The sequence below is a fragment of the Hoplias malabaricus genome, chromosome 18 (genome assembly GCF_029633855.1).
Source record: "Hoplias malabaricus isolate fHopMal1 chromosome 18, fHopMal1.hap1, whole genome shotgun sequence".
Taxonomy (NCBI): domain Eukaryota; kingdom Metazoa; phylum Chordata; class Actinopteri; order Characiformes; family Erythrinidae; genus Hoplias; species Hoplias malabaricus.
Window position 1 is genome coordinate 12,831,050 of NC_089817.1, and position 10,580 is coordinate 12,841,629.

The following is a 10,580-nucleotide window of genomic DNA, read 5'->3' on the forward strand; positions in this document are numbered from 1 at the left end:
ACTGATTAAAGGAAAATCCTATAACAAATCACAACTGGGTTTCATCATACATCATCATACTACAAGTATTGCTCTTTGCCAATAACTAAACATTTTAAAAAGACAGTTTTTAATGTTTCTTAATTGTAATTATACACAGAATAACATGTAAAATATCCTAGACCAGTCAATTAGAGCTTCACATAAGGCCAAGCCAAGTCTTTTTCCTACCGCTACAACATTAGGAGACATCAATAGGCACCTGTCTTTGACAGCGTTTTTGCTGAAATAAGCCCATGACACCTCCAGAAGGTTCAACAAGGAGGTCTGGCATCCCAGACATACCCCCACCTCCATGGTCACTCTTATCTATAAACTCACATTTGCTTTTCTGGTACCTAGCCTCAATTGCACTGTTAAAACATCAAACACCTCAGCCTTTTCACCTTTATAATGCTAATTCTAATTAAAATTAGAAAAATGCCATATTTACAGATGCTGATTATAATGGTGCACAGAACCAGGATGATGATGAGGGCTGCTCCAGAAAAGTACAGGACTTGTTCCTGTGGTATGTTTGTGGTATCTGTGTTTTCTTGACAAACTTTAGCGTTGTCACCTAGAATTAAAAATATGTACAAAGCCTGTGATAAAAATCAAATGTGATATTAAATCAATATTATTTCTTATACTGAAAGTAATTTATCCAGATCAGTGTTAGACGTGTGTGTGTGTGTGTGTGTGTATATATATATATATACACCCACACATCTAACTGATCTGGATAAATTACTTTCAGTAACTATACTTTCAACGCTACAATATGTGTGTGTGTGTGTGTAAAAAAACACAAAACACTCACTTTTAAATATGAGAAAAATAATAACTGTTGCTTTTAGCTATATTTATTTTACTATTCTGTTGTGTTATCTTAAATTCATATCTTGACTTATATGTCTAGGAGAAACATGTAATTTATGAATTAGTTGAGTAATATTTCTTTAGAAATGGCATGATTAATATCAGAGTTTTAAACCATCTTCACAGCAGTCAATTACAAATCCCCATACGTCTCACCTGTGACATTCACATGTGCCTCTGATGTTCCAACTGCATTTGAAACCTCACAGGTGTACGTCCCAAAGTCTGAGTTGTTCAGTGTGGACACACGCATGGTCAGGTTTCTCTCACTGAAGGAGATTCTCTGGTCATCTGCTAATGGTTGACCGTCCCGCAACCAGCGCACATTCAGTAACTCTCCACTTGCCTCACACCTCAGGGTCAGAGCGCAGTGACGAGTGAACACAGATAAATGTAATATTGCTGGAGGGGGCACTACAGTAATTACAATAAACAAAGCAAAAATATATTCATATATCAATAAATCATAGCAATAATCAGCACTCACACAACACAAAGATCATGTGAAATGTTATACTCACACAGCAAAGATAACGTGATGTTACAATGATATACTGATCCATTAACAATAAATATATTCTCTTCATAAATGCCTTCGTCTTCTAGTGACAGATTAAACAAAGTAAGACTCATATTCTGTGTAAGAAAAAGTATATTTTGACAGTTGTAGATGCATGTGGTATTGTTTGGCTTCTCAAACGTATATAATAATTTTCGTGGTGCTGAACTTCTATATTTAGCCCATTCCACTCTTTGCACATTTTGTCCATCTCCATGACATGACTTGAGCTCTACTTGACCATTTATCTCTCCAGTCACGTTATGTTCTCCACTACTTCTACCTGCAACACATCACCATAAACGTATTTAAACGCAATAACATAAAATGATTTTCCTGAAATGTAATAATGTTAAATAATTAAAGACCGTAAATAGCAGATGCACTATTACATAGCTTTGTTCTTGAGAAGAAAAATATGCACATCCTTACCAATGAATGGTCCCAGAAGAAGTATCAAAATGATAAAATGTCCTCTTGGCATTGTAAAAACACAATCCTGGGTTACCACAGTCCTCTTATTCAGCTAAATCCATATTATTATATTAGCAACAAGTACACCAACAGGACAATCAAGTCTATAGAATTTGCTTTGTGTGTGTGTGCATGCAGAGGACTTCACAGCACACTAATCTAGACTTAAAAGTAAGATCAAAGACTACAGGCGTGTTTAAGCACACAGTGTGAAACTGAGTTGGTCGGTTTATACCACGTGGTTCCCACAGTGTCTCAGCTGAGGCAAACAATCAAGGAAGCAACAGAGGAAGTTCTTTATTTATAAATGTAACACATTCAGCAAAACATTGCATCAAAGTGCCAGGAAAAAGCTTGGTTAACTGTTTCATATAGGTAAAAAAAACAAAAACAATGACTGGTATGATACAGTTTCTAAAAAATTTATTAGAAAACCAGATTTGCATGTGTGAAACAGAAAGAAGAAAGAGATAAAGTCTTTGATTCATTTATATGTAAGAGTGCTAGGATAGGCTGTCATTGAAGAGGTAAGAGCAGTTTAAAATTTCTTGACTTGCTGGTGGGGAGGGATGGTGAGGAATTACTCTAATGTCAGTGTCTCTGCTTCTGCAGTAGCAGTGCGTGGAGCTGATGATGTGCTGGACTTGTGACCTTCTGCCAACGCCTTAAAGTGCTAAGGACAGGAGAAAATACTCAGTGATATCTTTTAAAAAGGCAATGGGGAAAAAACACATATAGAATACAGGAAAACCCTTATGCTCCTGGCATTATACTGAAACCTTCATAAATATTGTGTGTGAAAATTCAAATTCAAAAGAACTGTTCTTTTTAAATCAAATATTACCAAAATAATAAACGAATTGCTTCACTGAACCCAAGGAATAATTTTTTATTTTATTAAAATACTAACCTGAGAATTTCTGAATTCAGAGTAAAGTGTGAATAGGACATGAAGTGACTGGATTCGATTCTTATACACTGGAATGTCCAGGATACCTGTAAACATTAATTTTATTACATTTACTTGTGAAATAAACAAACAGAAAAACAATGCAACTCAAAAAGAACCCTGAAATTGTGGAAGTTACACTTACCACATATTATATCAATATATTCTGATAAATCACAGTTAATATCTGCTGTTGGTAGGTTCACCTGGGAGGTGGAGAGAGAAACAAGCGGTGTAGAAAAACCAATACAGATCTGCAACACACTGAATATCGTCATGTGATCGTCATGACCGAGTGTGATAAAACAGTACAATCTGTGAACTTGTGGTAGAATTGACAAGTGTTGAAGACAAGACATAAGTTCAAGTCACATGTCAACATCAAAATAACCCACAATCATATCAGAATATTATGACCACCTCCTTGTTTCGACGTGTCCACTCACAGTCAACTATATTAGGCACCCATATATCATTGGTTGACTTTGTAGAGGTAAAGTCAGAGATCTTATGTGTTGCTGCACAGCTTATGTTGGTCATCCTCTGAAGTCATCAGTGGACACAGGACGCTTCCCACAGGATGCTGCTGGCTAGTCTCAGTCCAGCAGTGACAATGAGTGCTTTAAAAACTCTAGCGGCACTGCTGAGTCTAACCCATCTGTACCAGCATGGCATACACTAACAGACTACCACCAGGTGTGTCACTGCAGTGCTGAGAATGATCCTCCACCCAAAACATACCTGCTCTAGGGTGTTCCTGACCATTGAAGAGCAGGGTGAAAAGGGAGCAAAAAAGTATGCAGATGTACACAGATGTACTACAGTCTGCAACAAAGTGCTGCCGTATGGTCAGCTAAGAGAATGGACAGAGTGCAAGGAGGTGGTCTTCCTTATTCTGCTATTATTATGTATAACAACATATAAATCAGAAGATATTAAGTCAGATACACTCAAAACTTTATTCAAATAATTCTGATACTCTGAAAAATTCTTGGTGAATATTTTAATTTTTAAAAACCAACCTTGCCCAAAAGTTCTTCAAATTCAGCTGGCCACTCCTGCATCAGGGAGTCAATGTCTGGCATGGGTCTGAGGTCGGCAAACAGACAATCAAATAATAAACAAAATTTACCTACACTACACAGTAGTGGAATGCAAGCATAAATTACTTTTCTACCGTGACTGCTGCTAATGTAAAATAATAAACACCAATAGTTTGACTTTTTTCATTCATCCATTATCTGTAACCGCTTATCCAGTTCAGGGTCGCAGTGGGTCCAGAGCCTATCTGGAATCATTGGGCGCAAGGCGGGAATACACCCTGGAGGGGGCGCCAGTCCTTCACAGGGCAACACAGACACACACACATTCACTCACACACTCACACCTACGGACACTTTTGAGTCGCCAATCCAACTGTATCGTGTGTTTTTGGACTGTGGGAGGAAACCAGAGCACCCAGAGGAAACCCACGCGGACACGGGGAGAACACACCAACTCCTCACAGACAGTCACCCGGAGCGGGAATTGAACCCACAACCTCCAGGCCCCTGGAGCTGTGTGACTGCGAATTTACATCTGCTTTAAAAATAGCAGGAAAATAATACAAACTCAATCTTGGAGACTTAAGCAAACTAGTAATCTGAGTAGATTATTACCTGCTGCACATGTAATATGTCCAAGCAATTTTTTCTGGCCCTTGCACAAATGCATATGTCTAAGGAAGAGAAATGCCCTTAATTTCACAACACACATGACTCCTCAACTTATAATTAAAAACAATAGTCAAATCTAGTCTGATTTGAACTTTAACTGGCATAACATGCTTAGCACTAGTGCTCAGTGTTTGCTCAATGATGGCTTCTTAAATGTTGTGCCTGGTGAACTAAGTATAAGTAAATCTGAGCCGTATGATTTGTGAGTTTAATAATTCATTCATTCATTATCTGTAACCGCTTATCCAATTTAGGGTCGCGGGGGGTCCAGAGCCTACCTGGAATCATTGGGCGCAAGGCGGGAATACACCCTGGAGGGGACGCCAGTCCTTCACAGGGCAACACAGACACACACACATTCACTCACACACTCACACCTACGGACACTTTTGAGTCGCCAATCCACCGTGTGCAACGTGTGTTTTTTTTTTGGACTGTGGGAGGAAACCGGACCACCCGGAGGAAACCCATGCGGACACGGGGAGAACACACCAACTCCTCACAGACAGTCACCCGGAGCGGGAATCGAACCCACAACCTCCTGGCCCCTGGAGCTGTGTGACTGCGACACTACCTGCTGCGCCACCGTGCCGCCCGAGTTTAATAATTATTTTTTATTATTATATTTTATTTATTTATTTATGTGACTCATTTTGTTGTTTTTAAGTAAGTGTGGCATTATGTTTATGTGTCTTCCTATATAATGCAGTTTTTTGGATGGCCCAAGAAAAACTTACCCTGGAGCGATAATAAAGTTAATTTTAATGTTAATTTGACAGGTGTAATAAATTGCATGTGTTTGTTTTTACCTGGTGTAATGTACAGTAGCTGGTGGTTTGGAGCGATGAAGTTCACTGATGCTCTCTATCCAATTATCAATAGCTTTGGGGTTTTTCTGTGGATTCTCAATACTCTTCACCTTCACTTCCTATAAGTACAGATTGAATGTTTCTCAGTGTCTGACATATTCTCCAGCTTTACTTATCAACCCACACCTGAGTATTGTTTTTAATTGATCCCTTAAAAAAATACCAAGCTCCTAATCTGTCCAGTTATACAATAGTTTGCTAGCATGAGATGCGATGGGGAGGGGGCGAACTAAGGAGGTTTTGGGTGGCTTGGAGGCCTTCATATTTTATCTGACTTAATAGTAATTTTTTTATTAAGAATGGGAAATAAACCAAAAAATATAACAATAATTCCAGACATTTTCAAAATACACAATATCTTTCACAAGATAGTTAGAATAGAAGTTAGAATACTCTGAATATAAATGTTGATAGGCTACATGAGATGGAACCAAACTTACATTATGTTCTATAGTTCATGAAATATGATGTCACGGCCAGCAATGGGTATTTTGTAATATGTAGTAGCACATGTATGTATGTTTACTTACAGTAACATTGTGCTGTTTGCTATTTTCTGAGAGCCACAAAGAAAGCACAGTAGGGTCAGACTGCTTAGCACAGGGTTCGTCCAGGACCAGTAGCCCCAGACCATCTGCTTTCCCGTCCGGCCGAGGAACCTGGTATCATATTAAAGACAGCAGATTGGTAACGAATAAAACAAGACATACTATAAATTGTATTACCCAACTTTTTATCTGTTTTGGAAGCATATTGCTCCTATTTCCAAGTTTTACATTCTGAACCTATGACTATTCTTGCCCCATATTTATTAACTAGGTGAAATAATGACAGTTCAGTACTGGCTACACTTTATTCTCATCTTAGATGATTTTTATAGAATTTGTCACCATGTTTAGCCAGTCACATCATAAATATATATGTGTAAAAACATGTCATACTTAATAAGACAGTACTCACTTTGAGAAAAGCATCAATATCCCCTACAGCTGGGATAAAGTCTGGAATAAATGGTTTCAACTTATGGTCCAATTCTATGGTCTGTGGTGTGTATCTGAAAACAAAACCTTTCATAACTTGAACAGATTTGGTTTGACTATCATCTGGATATTTGTGAGAACATGGTTGCAACTGTTGACATTTGAAATATATATCAGATATTAGAAATGCACTGGTTTGAATGGGTTTGTTTATGAAAGTACATGCTGCTCACCGTGTGATGTACTGGAAGAGTTCTTTGATTTCTGCAGTAACACGAAGATGGTCATAATCTGCCGGGTCATATGCCCTGAGAGTAAATACACATACATGTACACTCAGTGAAATGCCCTATTCACTGTGTGTGATACTAGGCTGGCCGAATAACTACTGTTCAAAAGTTTGGAATAACGTGTCATATTAAGAATTTTTATATACAGAAATATAAAAAAATATATCAAATATTGGACAAGAATTGTATTCTAACATATGCCAGGCCTGTGTAAAATCTTCTTGTGCATACAATGTCCAGAATATTTTTTTAACTTTTGTATTTATCTGCATAGCATGATTAACTCCTTTTCAATGCTAAGGAAAGAAAAATGTTTCTGACTAATTAACCAAATAAGTCCTGCAAGCATCTGTAAGAAAACTTGCCACAGACTACAAGTATGCAAGATTACTCTGAATTTAATTGAAAAAGCTTGCAAACCTCCACCACTGATTTAGCCTAACTATATAACTCATTTAACATATATTCAAAATGTTACCTAGTCAAACATTGCCTTCTAAATTGTGAAAACCAGATATGGTTTGACTATCATTGGACTGTAAAATAAAATAACTTTTAAAAGAAAATGATTCTAAAGCTTTCAAATGTTTGGTCTTGATGCAACCCTAACAAATTTATAGTAAAGTTTATTCCTAAAACCTACCCAGGATCATTGGGTGGAAGGCAGGAACCCTCGATATGGCACCAGGATAGGGCATCACGCACATACACACACATATACATATACACATATACCTGTGGACACTTTTGAATGGCCAATCCAACTAACAACATGTGTTTTATGCTTCGTTCAAGTGATGTTGGAAATTGGGAAATACACATTTTCCGACTTGTAAATGGCACCCGAACGGCAGTCACACGGCAGATTCTAGATGACACAGGAGATGTGAAGTTTATCACAACATTTTGCCTCTTCCCTAAGAGAAAACGGCAAATATGCATTTGAATCGTCTCATTCTGTGTGTTTTCTGTGAATAAAAGTCAAACATTTTGATCAGATTTGTTACTATTCAAAAAGCGTGTAGTTGTTATTTAATAATTAATCACGTTTTGGGGACATGTTTTATACAGTGGGGGGAACTTCAGTCAAGCACCTGAATGCAGTGAAGTCATATTTAGTACTTAGCCATAGTTTGTATACAACCTTCTGATAAGCACCTGAATGCAGCATTAGACTATGGATGGAGAATGGAGCACCTGGCGGAAAGCCACGCAGACACGGGGAGAAAACACCAAGCATCTCACAGACATTGAAATGAGGTGGGGCTTGAATCAACATCCCGAAAACCTTGGAGCTGTGTAAGAATACCTGTTGTACCACTGTGCCGCCAACACACATTCACAAAAAATGGATTCAACTTTCTGTTCACCTGCAACTCACATTTCTTAACAGTGATTGGAGGCATGTCATTTCAACCTACAGCTTCTTTCCTACCCTTCTGGAACTGAACCTGGCTCCCCTTCCTCTTCATCAGACTCTGTCTCATCAGTGTCATCATCATCCTCCTCCTCCTCCTCGTCTTCATCATGGTTTTCACTAGCTCCTCGTGGACTGGCCGGAGGCTCTTTCTTTTTCGGCTTTTAAAATGCAAATATCAAAGTTAGTGTTTAGTGAGAAATCTTTCAGGCAGCACATTAATTACAATTTCTTGTGATAATTTCTTTGAGGTAACATTTAAAAGCATTGACCTCTTTAGAAATCTTGATCAAAATCACCTGGTTTTCGAGAACAAAGCCTCTTGGATCATTCCACTGGGTGTAATACCTTTGATTATATCTTAACCATTTATTGCACAGGAATTTCAGATCAGATTTTAAATAAATAAAATCCATTTACTTTGGTGTCTTCGTCATATTCATCACTGCTGTTATTGGCCATTTTATTCAGTTGCTGTCTGCCCCTATTCCTGAAAACTGATATCACAAGACATTACAATTTAGTTGCAGGATGTCAAAGATTATGCAAATTTGTAAAAGTTGTGAGACTGTCACCTGTTTGACGTGGGGTGGGAGTGTACAAACTGGCAACCTCTTCTGAATCGTTGATGTCCAGGGTCTCATCAAATGGCTGATTAGTGATGAGCTGAGTCTGAAAAAACATATTTGGCAGAATATCTAATCTACCACTTCACAACTTAAGAAAAAATATGAAACTAAAAATCAGTTTACAATGATTGGTTTGATGCAGTTCATGTTTACTAGGGGTGTGCACTTTGATATATTATTATTATTGATGTCAAAATTGCATTGTTTTCTGATCATACCTAAGTGTTCATTAGTACTTTTTAATAGCATATTTCGTTAAATATGTATAATTTTCCTTTAATTTCGGATAATTTTATCATTTAGGACAATTATAAAAGCCACACAATGTGAGTTTGGCGAGAAAATTAGGATGATATCACACCTACCTTGTTTGGTCTGAAAAAGGGTTTGGTTCATTTGCAGTTTGAAGTGTACAAAACACGTAAAAATCTTTTATATACATGACCATAACATACTCACTAAATTGTAGTACGAAATCAAACAAACCGGAACACATACAATGTAAAAAAAAAAAAAAAAGACTTCGGACCACACTATAACCAGGTTTCTGTCACTGCAGCGCTGACCGGTGCACCGTTAAAATAACACCGTCTCTGTGGACCACGGTCCTGTGGGTGTAATGATTATTGCAGAGTATGCACAACAGTACATATGTCTCTACTCATAGGACTTCAAAAGTACCTATATGGTCAAAAAGCCAATACAATCCGCAGTAGTGGTAGAAACAAGGATTTATTTTGATTATGGCTTATATATTCTTATGTGGCATTGAAGCTATATTTTATATAGTGTTGTTGTTGCATACACTATCAGTATATTTCTATTGGATTTTTTCCTCCAAAATACTGGGAATGAAACTGGAACAGGCTTCTGATTCCTGGCTTTCCTTTCTACCTTGAGCTGTACAATTTAGATAACGTAGAAAGGTAAATTCGAATAAGAAGCTGGCGAGAGACAAGCTGGCGTGAACTGATACTTCTAATAATTAATAAATTATGTATTATGTTTGGAGCGCATTTATTATAACTGTCCTAATCCCTTTTTGCAGTATTCCGCCTGTTTACCTTTAACATTTAGCTAGCTTCATCGCTAAGCAGTCAACACAAAATAACCTATCCTGGCAAGAATGAATCACGAGGTACTCCTTGCTTGCTTTTTTTCAGCGGTAAATTCATAGTATATCACTACAATACGGAGCAGTTCAGCAGTTAAATAAACTATTTTAATAAGTCGAGCTTTGTGTGAAAGCGTTCTAATGGCAACTAAAAACATACCTTGTGTTTCTCGGGCCTCTCCATGTAAGCAGGCTGTGTGCCGTTACCCAGGGAGACCGAGCTCGCGAGATTTCAACAGACCGGTGCTGCGTCCTAAACTACACTCTTTAATACTGGATAAGTCAGAAACTTCACACAGACTTTATATTTAAGTACACGTGCGCAATTTGTGCAATATAGTATGCACTTTTGGACAATGACTAATTCACCAAAAACTAACTTGTGACATTTAACACCATTTTCCATGTGCAAGTAATTGATATGAACCTATGCAGTGCACTATGAAGGGAATTGAAATACAGCCCACGTCTGAGTGTCATAGTCGATTAATACACCTGCAGTCTTTATTTGTCGCTAAATAACAGTGGAATTGTTTTATGAATTAATGTATGACATGTAACTAACATCGTTTAATATTAGGTATGACGTATAATAAAAAGTTCTGTGCCTATATATTTGTGTATATTTCTGGGGAAGGATAAGTTTTGAGTAGCTAATTCAGCTCCATGCGACCACATCCATAG

General features: G+C 37.6%; 1 protein-coding gene across 2 annotated transcripts; it reads right to left on the reverse strand.

The window, feature by feature from the left end:
* Positions 1–2,272: 2,272 nt before the first annotated feature.
* Positions 2,273–10,180, reverse strand: ift46 (intraflagellar transport 46 homolog (Chlamydomonas)). 2 transcript variants are annotated; one of them, XM_066651367.1, is made up of 12 exons: positions 10,057–10,180; positions 8,729–8,825; positions 8,574–8,650; positions 8,172–8,314; positions 6,680–6,754; positions 6,427–6,520; positions 5,997–6,125; positions 5,407–5,525; positions 3,905–3,971; positions 3,028–3,088; positions 2,844–2,929; positions 2,273–2,606 (listed from the first exon to the last, which is right to left on the reverse strand). In XM_066651367.1, the coding sequence occupies exons 1-12, from the start codon at positions 10,078–10,080 to the stop codon at positions 2,514–2,516; spliced, it is 1,065 nt and encodes a 354-aa protein (XP_066507464.1). In that variant the 5' UTR covers positions 10,081–10,180; the 3' UTR covers positions 2,273–2,513. The 2 variants fall into 2 exon arrangements, with proteins under 2 accessions (XP_066507464.1, XP_066507466.1); XM_066651369.1 differs by lacking the exon at positions 10,057–10,180 and adding an exon at positions 9,148–9,274.
* Positions 10,181–10,580: the final 400 nt, after the last annotated feature.

Coding starts and splice junctions, on each gene's coding strand:
- ift46 (XM_066651367.1), bottom strand. CDS start 10,080: ATGGAGAGGCCCGAGAAACACAAG. Junction 3,089..3,904: donor TTGAAGAACTTTTGGGCAAG/GTTGGTTTTTAA, acceptor TCCACCTCCCAG/GTGAACCTACCAACAGCAGA. Junction 2,607..2,843: donor CTGAATTCAGAAATTCTCAG/GTTAGTATTTTA, acceptor TCCTGTCCTTAG/CACTTTAAGGCGTTGGCAGA.